Below are 15,496 nucleotides of genomic sequence, written 5' to 3' on the forward strand. Positions count from 1 at the left end.
CTGCCCTCGGCCATACCCCGAAGGGGTGCTGCGGCTCCTGCCCCACGCAGGGGTGCCCCTGCGGATGCTGCCAGCCTGGCAGCCCACGGTGGCCGGCCGAGGGGCTGTGCCACCTCCTCAAGTAAAAGCAAGGCGTTTTCTAGAGCCGGGGCCGCCCGCCGTGCCCCGTGGAGGTGCCTCGTGTGGTTTAACCACCGCTGTCTCCGCGCTTGCTGCACATGCCACAGAGCCTGTACGTGACGTAAAAGCCGCGGTCCATCTGTGCTGCTCGTTGTCTGGTCTGGAAGGAGGCAAACCCCGCTCGGAGCCGCTGCCTCGCTTGCTTTCTGCTGCGCCTCCGGAGCTGGAGTGGGGCTGGTTAATAAACATGATTCACTGTTGTCTTTTAGCTGTCAGGGCTAGAGTGAAGCTCTTGGTGCCGGCAGGTCTAGCTCTTCTCACTCGAGGGCTAATGCATTTTGCTTTGGGAAACAGTGACACCCAGCACCACGCGTTAGCTTTACCTCACGAACAGACCATATACAATTTCCAAACTACTCAGCAATAAAACTCTTCTGTCTCCTGCCTCGGTGCCAGCTGTTTGATTAGGAATAAGCAGAGGTTGGCTTTTATTCGTAGGAGTAACAGAGGATTTTTTTTTTTTCCCCCTCCCTTTCAGCTTGCAAAAGATAAAGAGCGCCTGCAAGCCATGATGACACACCTGCATGTGAAGTCAACTGAACCAAAAGCCACCCCTCAGCCCGTAAGTACCGAACTGTGCCGAAAGCAAACAAAACCTCACAACAAACCTCTCTTTCCTGTTCCCCACCGGAGCCTGTGATGCGAAGCGTGGCCCGCTTCGGGGCTGGTCGGGGTGAGGAGATGCAAAGCGCCGCTTTGCAGGAGGCACCGCCACGGGGACCCGGGTATCGTCGTTCCCCTCTTTTCAGGGAGTTTGAAAGAAGTTTTGCTCTAAAGCTGATGCACTGGGCCTTTTCCTCCCCTCGCATACTGGCCTGTAACTTGCTTTGCATCAGTCCAACTTGCATGAAATCTTAGGAAGTGTTAGGAAGGAGATGTAATTCAATTATATTTAGTGTATTTATTTTTCTTTCTCCCCGTGTGACAGACATTTACAGTAGAAGAGACTCTAGCTGCACGTTTTGATGATAATCACGGTTACCCAGTATCATGTTTTACACTGTTGAAACTGAGAAGGGAAACCTTCTCAGGCCCAGATTGCCCTTTAAAAAAGGGGGTGCGGGGGAAGCAAGTGGCTTTGTAGCCCAAGGCAGCTCCTGGGTACCCCCAAACCCGGGCAAATCCACCCTCTCGTCCCCTGACCAAAATGACTCTTCTTCAGCTGTTGTTTTCTCCCAACCTCTTAATGCTGAAAATGTTCCTCGGAGCTTCCAATGATTATTCAAAATGGAGAGAGTGCTTTGCTTCTTGATTTTAAGATTTGTAAGATTTAAAGGTACACTGGCTTTATTTGATTTTGCTTTGAGTCATTGTGTGAAAATTAATTGAGCGTTGACAATCTATAGTTAGTACTAGCAATTTTAATCAATATGCAATGATGCAGCATAATGACAAAGTATTGGTTTATCTGTTTTGACTGATTTTTTTTCTATAAATAAAGCAAACACACGCCCATATATGTGTGATTTATGGTGATAGAAATAAAAAGGAGTCAGACTATTAACCCAGCAAATATGGTAGCCTGCCAAGATGCAGTTGGTAGACAAAATTAATGTCTGAAACAGAACACATTACAGAGACAGAGAACATAAAATCATTAAACACTTCGCGCACCCATTTTTACTAGAAAAGGATTTCTCAGTTTCCATGTAGTTGGAAATAAATGGCTGCAGAAGTGCATAGGGAGGCTACTAGACAGAAAATTGCAGGCTTTTCAGCAACACTGGAGCAGATGTCAAAGTCAACGGGAAATTTCGGTGCCTTCTTGGAGAGAGTTGAGTGGTAGGTATAAACCCTTCCGTTTAAGCTGTTGAGATGCCGAAAATTGCTTGATCCGGTGGATACCAGCCCTCTAGAGTAGAAACTACTTACAGTGTCTATAAAAATAGCATTCTTCTGGTTCCTCGCCTCCATCTCAGCCTGAATGCAAATGCTTCAGCGCATTGTTGGCAAAGTACGTAGACCCAACAGAATGGGGAGGAGGTTTGGTTTCTATAGCTCTTACTGGATTAAAAATTAAAACAGCGGAATAATCTGGGAGTCTCAAAGCACTCTGCCTTGAGGCCTTTCATAACAGCGGTGCCCCTCAGGAGGAAGGATTAAAAACTAAAGGGAGGAAATCATGAGAAGGCGAGCGGTGTTTGGCAAGGCAGCTCGTGATCGATGCTCAGCCGCGGAGGGCAGGAAGCTTTCGCGGGTGTTGTAGGCTAAGGAGATACCAGGCGGTGTCGCCATGAAGATTAGTGTTAACAGCTAATAAACAGGGAAAAGCAGTGGGGAAAAAAAAAAATATCTTTTTTTTTAAAAAAAAAAAAGAACGCAGGGGGAGAAGGGCTGTCTTGATTAGTATTAAAAATGTTTTACATTCTGGAAAATTATAGCTTTGTTGGGGACCTCCTACTAAATTTATTTTTAACTGCTCTATTGAAAATTCTGTACCACTAGTCAACATTATCTCTCAGTTGCTCAGCACAGTGTTTCTTTATTAAAAGAAATAGGCATGAATATTTTTGACTGAAAAATTAATAGCTTTTGAATTCATACACAGCAGGTTTTCTTTTGCAAAGAAGTCCAATATCGCTGCACAGCACTTCTATAACCATTTATTTAGAGTCCAAGTCAAACCTTTGACAGCTAGAGCAGTGTTACAAGCCAACATAAAGAACTCCAAGATGTAAACCAACAATAGGCAGTCTGTGTGAGGTTTGCCATTGTCAAATACATAGATTGTTTGGATTAGTTTATGTAAATGTACTGTTGTATTACCCTTTAGAAAAAAAAAGATCACATTTGTGTATGAAAAGTGGTTTCGTTCACAGGCAGCATTATAAATTCCTTATCCTTTAACTTACATGTTAGAAGTAAAAATTGGTGCCTGACAGGCCTATATTGTGTGGCACTCTGTTGTTGGATTGAAACTGCCTTCTTTTCATTTATTGAAATATAGAAAAATTTATTATAGATACCATCTGATAAATCAGAAATTATTAAAATATGTATAGGTGAAGCATTTGAAAATTAATTATAAAATGTAGAAGTATAGTGTTTTGCATAAATTGTGCTTTCCTAGTGAAAAAAATACACAGGCATTGCATAGACTGTGCTAGACCCCGGTCCTTTTAACTCAGTGGGATAGGACTTTGGTAAAAAGATCTGATGACCGTTATTGCAGTGCAAAGTATTCTTTACATCCAGTAATTAATTTTTTTTTTTTGCCAACATAACTAATGCAAGGTGTATGTTAGAATTAATATATTACCGTACATCGGTGATTTTAAAGGAAAGAGCGGCTGCGAATCCAAACATAGCAGTGAATTGGGATTTAAAATTACAGCCTTTTCATGACTGAGGAAATGTTTTTATTCTGCTTAAAGGATCTTAGTGCTTGTTTTTAAACTGTTTTCGTGCTGGCAGGTAAAATTGGTGACTGAGCGTCTGTGTTAACCACGTGCCATTTGTAATCCAGACTGACCATTGGTACCTTCTTTGCCTTTTGGGCTTCTGGCAGTAGCTGAGCGGGTGGTTTTGGACCAGTTGGACCACAGCCAGGTTCTCAGTGGTTGTGTGTCGATTCCAGACTCGCCCAGCTTCAGGGAAGGGTTGCTCGTCCCGTCTAGCCATGTCCATCCATCACATCCCCACCTTGGGGTGCCTTTAGCTCCGTGCAGTAATTCTGACCTTGGCAAGGGTGGTGGGGTGGCCCGTGCATGTCACCACACCGGTCCACCGAGACATCTGTTCGGTAAAGCTCTTTAGTCCTATTAAAGCCGATGAGATCAAAGCACATTCTTACGTAGTGTAGTGGCCTAAATCTTTGGCAGGTAGGTACGGCCGCGGGGAGGTCGCTGTTGATGCTTGGGGTTCTCCAGGGGCAGCTCTTCCCCTGCTGCTGGGGAGCTGCTGGGCGGACAGGAGCGGGCTGGGGAGGGAGAGCACATCAGGAGCCGGGGCACTGCTCAGGGCCACCTTTAATAAACATCCAGTTTCATACTTAAAATTCCCAGCAGTGCAGCAGTTTAAAAGAAAATGGACATATCTCGCAACTTAACGCTCGGAGCAGGAAAAGGTGTTCCTGTTGCCGCTTGGGTGTGTTGTTTTGGTGAGACTGAAGGACCTGAATAAAGTGAGAACAGAGCTGTATGTGAAAGAATATGCTGTGATACATTTTTCTAAGGCGAACTTTTTTCAAAGTTAAAAAAAACCCGCCCAAAACCAAAAAACACGACACAAAAGCCAGAACAACAATTTTTGAAGAATTTTCTTTCTGGATTTGCTATTAAGATACCTTCCCCTACATGCTGTTTTCATTGGTGTTAGTGATCAGCATAATAGGTTGAAATGGAAATTGTGCTTTCTTTTGGGGGATTAACTTACGTCGAAGCTCATAGGAAGGGAAGGAAAAGGAAAAAGCATCAACCAACAAGTAATTCTGCATACTAGGCGCTATAACTGTCTTTTAAAAATAGACAGAAAACTTTTTAAGAAACTTTTGGCATTTTAAATAAAATGCACTGTTAGATATCCCTTCTTTAATGTATTTTTTTTACCCTAACCATAGCAGTTACGATTGTTTTGAAATACTGTTTTTAGCAACTGTAATAACAAAGCATTAAAAAAAAAATAGTCTTTTAACTGTTGAGGTAATGACTGAGCATTTTAGCTGCTGTAGCCGTACTTTATAGTTTGAGAAAATAACGAAACGCAGCAATAAAGAGAGATTCTCAAGCACAACAAAAGCTGTTTTTATATACTGGTTTTCATTAAGTCTCACTCCTCAGCTTCGGTTTCCTTAGTGTTCCTGCCAATAACAACACCTGCTAAGTGATTGCTGCCTGCCAGGCTCTGCATCTAATACACTAATGTGTCCAGGCTGAGACGGGAGAGGAAGACACAGCATTTAACGAAGTTTTAGGCCCAGCGTCAGCTTTCTCTCCCACCCTCGGCGTCAAGAAAAGGAATCTCTTCTCCGGAGTGTTTCAGTCCCAGGAACTCGGTGCAGAGAAACCCTCAGCCCCAGCTGGGGCCGGAGCGGCAGCATCCATCGCGCAGGAGTCGCTGCCCTGCAGCAGTGGGTATGGCCCCACCGTGATGCTTAGAAATATCTAGATAATTTTTTTCGTTGTTTCTTTTTTAAAAGAGTTTTGGAGTCTTTTTTATGTGCAGCCGCTATTGTCATGTAAAATGTTTACACAAAAAGAAATCGGGCTGAGCCCTAATGGAGAGCCACTTACTGGAAATCTGTTTTACGGGGTGAAGGAGAGGGTTACCTCTCTGCCTTGTTTATATCTAAAGGAAAAAAAAAAAGAAAATGACTCAGTCTTCACCTTTCATGGGAAGACATGACTATTTCTTGAAAGGGAAGGTTGATAAAATCCTAAGCAGGATATTGAACGCTGAAACAATTCTGGCATTTATGATTAAGTTAAAATAGTACAAGGAAATGTTCTCAAAAACCAAAACTGAGCAAAGCACCCAACAAGGTTCAGTGATTGAATTTGCATAGTTTTAGGACCTAAAACTTGTGGAGTTCGGTGGTTTTTCTGTTGTGTTTTTTTTTTCCCCCTTCTTGTTTTTGGGTTTTGGGGTGGGTTTGTTTTGTTTTGTTTTTAAGGCTGGAGGAAGTCCTCCCTGCCCCCATCCCCAGTACAAACATTACAGGAGCGTTTAACTCTTTGGTGCAGGGGCTGTGCTCTCCTGTACTCTCTGTACCTGGGGAGTGCCCCACGTTGTGCCTTGTTGCGGTGCAAGAGTTGTTGCTCGTTGAAGTGCTGACTCCGGGAGTTAGGCTCCCTCCCCTCCGACAGCAATCATACCTCATCCAAAAATTACAGTATGTGGGAAACAGGCTGTCTGCAAAATACCAACGCGAACAACTTTTCTAATCATAGTAACTTGTTTTTAAATAGAAAATGCAAACAGGGAGGAACCGTGTCGAGTTTCCATCAGGAAAAGAAACCCTCCCAGCCTGGTCCCTCCCTGATCTTTGCCCTGCACAATCACCCACCGCCGCTTTCACGTTTCTAATTGATGCCAATATTAAGATTTAATAGTTTACCATTCAGGTTAATAATTCAAGATGGCAACAAAACCAACACCATTCATAATTTGTTATTCTGCTCTAATTCACAACCGATTTTTCAGCCTTCGTGCTATAGAGGCAACAAAGAAAGCAGCAGCGAGGGTCCAGGGAGGGAGCGCAGCCCTCTCCTCCCTTACTCGAGCTTGGGTTTCGGTATCGGCACCGGCAGGGATCAGACCCCGGCTGGAAGAGGAGAGTGTCATCACATAAAACGCGGAAAAAGGAAAAACTTCGCTCGCGATCGACAAGGTCGTGTTTCATTAACTTGTTGGTTCAGGCTCGCAAACGGTCGTCGGAGGTGAAACGCAGCACACTCGCTGCGTTCCAGCTTTTTGTTCTCTCTTTCCTCACAGACTGCAGTCATGTTTAATTTGGAAACTGGGCTCCTTTGGCAAATTAGCAATTAGAACAATTTTGTGGGAATATGTATATGTGTCATTAGTTTTCCTGCAAATTAATAGCGAGAGCAGAGGTCAGGCAGAAATTTTCCACTTGACTGCAGCTCCTCTGTTGAGATTTGGCACTTTGTTTTGGAACGGCCACAGCTGCTCAAAGCCACAGTCTTCCTTTAGGAACTGTCTTTTAATTAGTTTACCTCATAGCCATTATTACAAATATTACTGCCTCCCCTCCTTGAAATAAAATTACTGTTTCTACAAAATATTCCGGTGACATCTTGCACCGCTGCACATTGATGGTGGGGTCACTCGGATGCAGCGTTTAATCATTAGATCACCTCCATAAGCATCTCCTAATTAGAGTCCTTACAATACAATTTTATCTGGTAATTAGCTGAGATTGGCTGCTTCCTCTGTAGCTTATTAGTGGCAGCCCAGCAGTGGGTGTGAATCACAGTGTCATTTGTCAAGCCTGTTAAAGGCCCCCCCCCCCTTTGCTCGTCCTCTTCTGTGTTTATTCCTAGTTGCTACCTACGCTGAAAAGCCTAAAGAAATTTAACTCGATTCAAATTCTTTAACCAGAGAACGCTGACCTTTGCGGATCCTTTCTCGCGCTTCCCTAGTAGAAACAGATTAAATGTTAAGTTTTTACACGCTGAAAAAGGAAGGGGGCTCTTTTGAAATGGAGTAGTTGGAGCCGTAATGATGAAGCGCGAGCAGTGATCTTTCCAACAGGAGGGCCCGGCTGCCGAGCCGGCGCTGGAGACCGGCACTTAAAATTGATGCAGATTTGCTCGCGGTTATTGGACTGTTAAAATGTCCATTTAGAAACTGAGATAAAATACAGTAGATTTAATTTCATGGTGAGACCTGTCAGTTGTACTGTTATTATCGTCACTGGTCCTTTTATCATATGTAATAGATGGATAGATGGATAACAGGGAGACATTACTATATACGTGTCCCTAATCAGCGTCTTTAAATCACGCCAGTCAACAAACGGACCGGGCTCTGGGTGGCGGCACGTGGCGGCGGTGCCCGGCGCCGCGGCGCTTCCCGACCTCCGGGCTGCATTTAGCGGTTCCCGCGGGTGCGGGAGGAGCCTCCGGGAGATCAATACCCGTATTTCACCGCCTTTCGCCATCCCTCGCTGGGTCCGCGCTCTCCGGCCTCGCCGCAAAGCGTTAAATATTTCCCGCTGGAAGGCGAAGCGTGGTTTGTGAGCACCTGGGCAGAAGGATGGGTGTTTGCTCGCCACCTCCTTGCCTTGGAGCCGGTGGAACCGGGCGTTCGTGGTGGGGCTTCCCTCGGCTCGCTGCCTCTGCCGTCGGGAGGGAAAAGCAATCACGGTTTATCTGTCGCTCAGCTGAGCCCTTTCTGTGGGCGATGGGCTTTTTTGTGTTGGCATCCTTTGTGTAATATTAGAGCCCTTTCTTTTCCACTACCTTTGTTTTGGATAAATCCTTTTATTTTTATAAAGAAATGTTATTTGTGGCTATTAACTCATACGAGTGATGCTAATGGGAGTTTTCTTATCTAGTTACTTTCATAGGAGGAAAATTAATACAGCGCCTTATGGATAAACATGAGCTGTTTGGGGGCATAGCCGAGTAGTGTGCCTTGCCTTCATCTGAAAAGGTTTAATGTCCAGCAAAAAGGAATTTTAATCGCGAACGAAAGTTGTAAAATTCTGGCCCTGTTAAATTCAGTAGGAATTTTGCTACCGACTTCAATGGGGTCAGGATTTCACCAATATTATTGGCAAAACCGCCTAAGGGAAGGAAATGTGGAAGTAGTCAAAGAGCCCTTTTCTCGGTCGTCTTTTCTGATGTTGTAGTTAAGAGATCGGATTGTTTGTTTAAAATACTTCAGAGTGACCTATTGAGACGGGAGCATCGTCTTTCAAAGGGCGTCGTAGGGCAAAAAAGAAAGGGTCGGGGAGGAATGTGGATGCTGGTTATATAAATAGGGTTGTGTATCGAAAACACTTGAGTTGGGGCTGGGTTTGATCCGCAGTCCCAGAGGCAGTTGTGGTTTAGAGGCGGCTCTGGCGAGCTGCCATTTGTGCGGGACCGGGCTTCGTGCAGGTAACGCTGCTGCCTTCCCTCCTAGGAGGAAAGGGGAAAAAAAAGAAGTAAGAGTGGTGCCACTTCTGCTGGGCTGAATGCTTGCAGTATTTCATGCAGTGTGATTAATTAAATTATTCCAGTGTTAACCTACTCTGGGCTTTGCTTTTAAAATGGATGAACGGAGGGGGGTGGGGGGGGACAGGACCCAAATGCTGAAGAGAGAGATTGCATTTCTCCCTAGTACGTCCCTAGGAAAGTCTTGCCTTTTATTTTAAGCCTGATGCCTTCAATGAAATATCCAAGAAGATTGATTAGAAGCCGTGCATAATGATAGCATGGAAATAAGAGACGTGCGGGGGTTAGATTGTGAAACAATGGAACTAAAATAAAATATTAAAATGATTATGTACTGTGTGAGATCTCGTTTTAAGATTTAGATAAAAATCCACGATTGTAGTTCTGGCAGCAGGCTACGTACGTTATTCTTTTTTTTAAAACCTGTTCGGAAACGTATATATTTATTCCCCTTTACTGGCTCCTAACGGAGATGTTACAAGAGCACTTTGTGCCGAAGCGAGCGCTCAGGCTGTTGCCTGCTTCGAACTGAGGAAGACCCCGTTATCGAGAATTTTCTCTGCAGCTGTTAATGAGCCAGAAATGCCGTTTGTAACGAAATCCTCATCCTTCCCTCCGCAGCTGAATCTGGTATCGAGCGTCACGCTTTCCAAGACCGCATCCGAGGCGTCTCCGCAGAGCTTACCTCATACTCCCACCACCCCGACTGCGCCCATCACTCCCGTCACGCAGGGACCGTCGGTCATCACTACCACGAGCATGCACAACGTGGGACCCATCCGGAGGCGGTACTCGGATAAATACAACGTCCCCATTTCTTCAGGTAAAGGGGTTCCGGTGGCGCAGCCCCTTCGGTCGGGGCGGCTTGCTGGCGCTCGCAGCCTGGCGGCTGTGATGATAACAGAACAACTGCTCTTATTTAGCAGATATTGCCCAGAACCAAGAATTTTATAAGAACGCAGAAGTTAGACCACCATTCACGTACGCATCTTTAATTAGACAGGTAAGCTGAGCCAAACACACGCATTTGGATTAGGAAAAAAATAAAAAAAGATATCTCCCTATATGTGCACACTCTGGATTAAATAGATTTTCAAACCTTTGGTATGTAAGCGTGCTCAAATGCTCAAACCTTTACTATAAGGGTTTTTAGAACTGCAATATATAACATAATTGCTTTTGATTAAGTATTACAATACGATGTGATTATTAGGAAATTCATTTCACACAACAGTGAAAATGAGCCTGTTTAAAGATGGCAAGTCAATTATCACAAGCTACAGTAATCTCTGATCCCTAGAATTAATCTGAGCTCTAAATAATTACTGAGCTTTAATCAGCTAGTGAAATGTTTTGCATTTCTCTTTGATTCTGCTTTATGAATGACTAATAAATTAATATTTCTGTAAGGAAACAGAAATAAAAACTCAAAACAATTAGATAATTCCATTTTGAATTTTGCCATTGAACTGTTAAATACAGCCATTAATCTTAGTTCATATTGTGAAAACCCTCCTTTGGATTTTTTGCTCCAAATCTCTTCTTTCTTTCCTTCTTTCTTTCTTCCTTCCTTTCTTTCCTTTTTGTATTTGGTAAAATAAAACCGTGAGTGTATTCTGTACGGGTGCGTTCGCAACTCACCTTGCAATCGCTTTGCTTCACAAGGCCATCCTCGAATCTCCAGAAAAACAGCTAACACTAAATGAAATCTACAACTGGTTCACGCGAATGTTTGCTTACTTCAGACGCAACGCGGCGACGTGGAAGGTAAGCCTCAGCCCGCCCGCGCCTCGTGCCTTTGATATCTGACATGTACAGAATAGGCATTGCTGATGACATAACAAATTGTAACGACATGTGGACATGAAAATTTAGATCGGCAGTTGTGACACACACTGGGTGCCTTATCTGCAGGAACAATTTGATATTTGGCAGAAAAATTCTTCTGCCTTTGAAAACCACTAATTGAATCCCCATTATTGGCTTTTATGTTCTGTGATTATGCCACGAGTTCCTCTGTGTGGTTGCTGCTAGCAGTGAAACTCAAGCCCTTCAGCTGGAACGTATTAGGAAAAAAAAAAAAAAGAGGTAAAGTTATTGTGTCAGTAGAAGATACACTGTTTGTCTTTTCAGTTATGTAGACTGTAATCACAACAGCCACTTTTTTTCCTGAGATCTATAGATCAGTGGATTTCTTCGCTCAATCAATTGACTCTTAACTACATACACAGATCCGTTATAAACTTCCTCTTTTTTTTTTATTTAATTACACAGCAGAGGCTTATTCAACATAATAGGCAAGAAGCAAGCCTCACAATAAGAAATGTGTTTAACTTCATATTTGGCGCTTTAATTTCCTACCATAACCATCTCAGATACTGTTAGATAAGAGGTCTGGGGAGTTAATTTTATTTTCTATTTTGAGGGGCCACTCCTTCCCTTATATACAGCATTATAACAGCCACACTGGCTTCTGAAGCTAGTGCAACTACAAATGAATGAATCTAATCACAGGATCTTGTATCACTGTGAAAATTGCACCCCCGGTACTTTGAGCCTCTCTTAATCTCAACAACTCTGTTGCTCTCAAACAACTCCACATGACCAGGTCAGGTGAATGTGTCCCATACAAGCTGTTTCATCCGCTCTTTCTGTTTTTCCTGTCCCAGACTGATTAATTCCTTCAGAGGATGGAGCTAAAAATGGTCTTGGAAGTTAGTGTGGGTTTTAGTAGCATGTTTTGCTTTTAATTGAGGTCCCAGCACAATTTCGTACATTTTCAACCTTGGTCTAGAAGCTCTTAGGTTCAGGAAAAGTCTCTGTGATCGCTGCTTTGATTCTTCACTGCAGTTGGAAAACATGAGCAGCGTTTCACTTCGCAGCTTCCTTACTATCCAGAAAGGAAATTAACTTTCCCTGATTTAAGATCCTTTTAGACCTGCCTGTCTTTTGCTGCTGGAGTGGTTCCAGTGGGACTTTTCAGCAGCTGCAGGTGTGGGTGCTGAAGTAAAAATCCTATTTAATTCCAGCAGCAAAGGGAAGGGAAGTGGAGGAGGGAGTGGAAGGAGGCAGCCGGCAGCCCTGGCCGTGTCTCCTGCGAGGCGAGTTTTAGGAATTAGCTTTGTGCATCACGTAAAATCCAGTCCCAGAAGCCACGTGCGCTTCCAGTCTGCTTCTGCAGAAGAGGAGGAGAGAGGCTGAGCTGCAGAAGGGCAAGATGCATCCCGGGGAGGCAGGTGCCATTTGGAAGACCCCTCCTGGACCCCTTGACCTTGTGCAGGTGCCCGGGTCCTGCTTCACCTACCCGGGAAGAGAAGCTTCACCCCAGGTCCCACCAGCGCCAGCAAAATTGGCAACTGCTTGAAGTAATGCGGGTTTTCGTGCTGAAGACTGCTCAGATTTATGCCAGCCTTCAGGAACGGCGGGGATGAAAATGCAGCTCTGGATTGGCATGACGGGAAGCCCACGGGGCGCAGAACGAGCACAAGGGGCTAATTGCAGAATCAGGATAATTTGAATATATACGTGCTGATTTGCTCTCACCTTCAGCTAATGCCTAGGGGGCGTTTGGGTCACTGTTCCCCAAGTTTAGGGTCAGGTTTTGGTGTGGGCAAGCTTCCCTGAGCCCTCTTTCAGAAACAGAGAAGAGTGCGGGAATAAAGACCTTTAAAAAATGAACCTCTTTTCCAAAATGCAGTACAGCAGAGCCTGAGCAGTTATTAAAATAACAAACCCTTTCATTTACTACATTCAGGCATGTTCAGGGTAATTTTTCTGCAAAAGTGGCTTGCATACAAATATTTTTAACAAGGTAAATATATAATCTTACAATAATAGCTCCTAATTTTTCTGTTAAGCTGATTGCTGGGGGAGCACTGTGAACTGGTTCTGACAGGTCAGAGGCAATGTCTGTTTGCTTTTATTTTTTGGAGTAATTTGCTGGCACTGAGTCGCAGCCATGAGGCACGGGCTGCAGGTGTGGCTCCGAAACGTTGGGGTATTGTTCAAATAAAACTGTTAGATAGCAAGTATCCAGAGGCAGGGGAAGCAAAACAATTTTTTTTTTTGTCCTGCCGTGAATTCCTTAAATAAGTGATCATGTGGAAAATAGAAAGCGAGGGAAACGCTTCGTGGACATCTCGCAAATAGGCAACTTGTCTGTCTCAACGTATTCAGCGAGAGCCCGATCCAGCGGCCTTAACCATCAGTTGCACGTTGACTTCAAGACAGCAAGAACAGACTGTAAGGTATTTCTCCGGCATTAAATTTATTTAAAGAAGAACACAAATATTTCTGCTCAACCCTGTATTTAGAGACTGTTTACAAAATCCGAGGACTCACTTCCCGAACTTCGCTGTGCCCGTTTGATCAACTGCCGTATGAACTACAAGATCGGCTTTCGCTGGGGGAAATAGTGTTATTATTCTTACATTTTGCTCCAGACTTGACAGTGTTCCCATTTTCACAGGAAACTGCCTGAGTTACCCAGATGTGGGCCGGCAGCCCTGGGTCGGGTTGCAGGAGCGCGGCACCCACCAGCGCTTGCTGAGCTGGCTGATTTTAGCCCGTAAGGTGTGGGGCGTTCGCATGTTTTTCCTCTACCTCAAAATCGGGGATTTTGCCAAAAGTTTTTTGACAGTAGTGAAATCTGGGAGAGGTGGGAGGAAACAACAACAACAACAAAAAATAATTAAAAAAAATAAGAACAGAAGAAAGTAAGGGCAGAAAGAAGCAGCCCTGATGGACAGCTTGACTTTCTGCTCGATTTCTCCCTTGCTGCGAGGAAAAGCGTATCCAAGGTTTATTTTTCCACCGGTTCGCAAGCACATGAATGTGTGGAAAAGCCGAAGCGCCGAGATACGGCACCTACAGCCAGAGGAGACGTGTTTGCGCTCAAAGCATCTGCTGAGCAAAGGTGGTTTGAGGTTTGAGCCCCGACTCTACCCCTGTTCCAGGGACGGGAGCGCGGGGACCGTGCCAGCGTCACAGGGAAATGGAAAAGTAGCAAAAGACTCTTCTTAGCTTTCCCCTCCCAGGCACACACACACACACACCACTGCCTCTTAATTTACATGACAAATGCGCTGTGCGTACCCTTTGTTTGCGCAGTGATTTAGACATTCATGATTAGAGCTCCTTTTCACCATCCCGACCCGATGTTCATTAAAAAAAAAAAAAAAAGAAAAAAAGACGACGACAATGACGATGGAAGGAAAAAGAATTGTAGTGTCCTGGTTGCCTAGACCCAGGCCATGTGTTTGGCTGGCATTGTGCCTGCTAACGAGTCAACCAGATTGACTAAATCAATGGTGCCAGTGATGATGGATGGAGTTTGTTCGCCTGCATATTTTCAGCAAATGGCTTCTTCTGTTTTCCCTGTTTACCGAACCCCTTTCAGCAGCGCTGGGGACAAGCTCCATGTACAAATTCGAGTGGCTTTGTAGTAGGGTATTCGCTCAGAAAACCCCTAAAACGGGGAAGGAGCACGGCACTCCCTCTGAGGAATAACAAGCCTCTCGGCACCGTTTCAGAGGGCGCAGGGACGGAAAAGCCACCAGCTTGCCGTGACGAAGCGAGGTGGCTCGTTATGTCCGGCTTCAGCAACGGTCCGAGCGCCTCGGAGGGGTTGGCCGGGCTCATCCTTCCCTGGCGCCGAGCTGCGGAGAGGACATCTGAGCATCGGATGCCACGAGCGCTGGTCCCTCTGGGTGATGAGCTGTGGGGATATTATCACTTTGTTTCGGAGAGCCCTCCTCATGTTTTTACTTGGCAGAGGCTCAGATCAGTCAGTACAGTAGTCTGCCAGAAATAGGAGCCAACTTCCATATAAGAGCAAGCCGCGGAGGCAGGAGTCGGTGCCGTGCCGGCCGGTGGGGTGCTGCTGAGCCCCCTGAGCCCCCGGTCCGTGCCGTGGGTGTGGATGGAGGTTCGGCACCTGATTCGCATTAGCCCAGCTGTGGGAAACCGCAGCAGCACCAGCTCCAGTGCCGCTCTGCTAAATCGAGCCGTCTGTACTTAGACGGAATCCTTTCTGTTCTTTCTAACCGCTTTCTTTTCCAGGAGAGGAGAAGTTTCTCTTTGCAGGGCGTATATATTTGTTTTGTAAATGTTGAAGCGATGTTCCTCTTGTGTTCTGTATGAAATGTGCCGTATTATACAACGTGCATGCTGAAAACGATGGCTGTTCTCATTCACACTGGGGGTAATTGATAAGAATAACTTGAATTGCTAATCTTGGGTTTAAGCTTTGATATTTATTTTGTCTTTGCAAAAATAAGATGTAAAGAGCCGGGGAACGCAAGCGGGTGTGGGGAGGGGAAGGGGCTTAACATTGCAAAATGAGGACTGTCAAGCTGACTGTGCTGCTGTTCTTGGACAATGATGAGCATTTTCTCATAGAAAGTTTTTGAGTGTTTTCTCTTTTATACTTGCTGCAGAATGCAGTGCGTCATAATCTTAGTCTTCACAAGTGTTTTGTGCGAGTAGAAAACGTTAAAGGGGCAGTATGGACAGTGGATGAACAAGAGTTCCAAAAACGAAGGCCACAAAAGATCAGTGGGTATGTCCACCATGTTTGAACTTCTTAGCCTAGCTTGGATCATGCTTACAGTTTAACGTAGAGGCTTTTGGCTGCTAGCTGGTGTTAGACCAACCACAGGTGGTTTCGCATTGTTTCAGTTAAGGGAAACCAAGAC

At 44.9% G+C, this 15,496-nt stretch overlaps 1 protein-coding gene across 8 annotated transcripts in view; it reads left to right on the plus strand.

The window, feature by feature from the left end:
- Window positions 1–15,496, plus strand: part of FOXP1 (forkhead box P1) — a 339,864-nt gene that overhangs the window by 311,627 nt on the left and 12,741 nt on the right. For 4 of the 8 annotated variants that reach the window (XM_009883574.1, XM_009883575.1, XM_009883577.1 and 1 more), the window contains 5 exons: window positions 659–742; window positions 9,423–9,624; window positions 9,725–9,804; window positions 10,467–10,568; window positions 15,239–15,360. In XM_009883574.1, the coding sequence (XP_009881876.1) occupies window positions 659–742; window positions 9,423–9,624; window positions 9,725–9,804; window positions 10,467–10,568; window positions 15,239–15,360 (590 nt within the window). The remainder of the gene's footprint in view (window positions 1–658; window positions 743–9,422; window positions 9,625–9,724; window positions 9,805–10,466; window positions 10,569–15,238; window positions 15,361–15,496) is intronic. The other 4 variants (XM_009883576.1, XM_009883572.1, XM_009883573.1 and 1 more) reach the window with 2 other exon arrangements.

Source organism: Charadrius vociferus, unplaced genomic scaffold (assembly GCF_000708025.1).
Source record: "Charadrius vociferus isolate BGI_N301 unplaced genomic scaffold, ASM70802v2 scaffold324, whole genome shotgun sequence".
NCBI lineage: Eukaryota > Metazoa > Chordata > Aves > Charadriiformes > Charadriidae > Charadrius > Charadrius vociferus.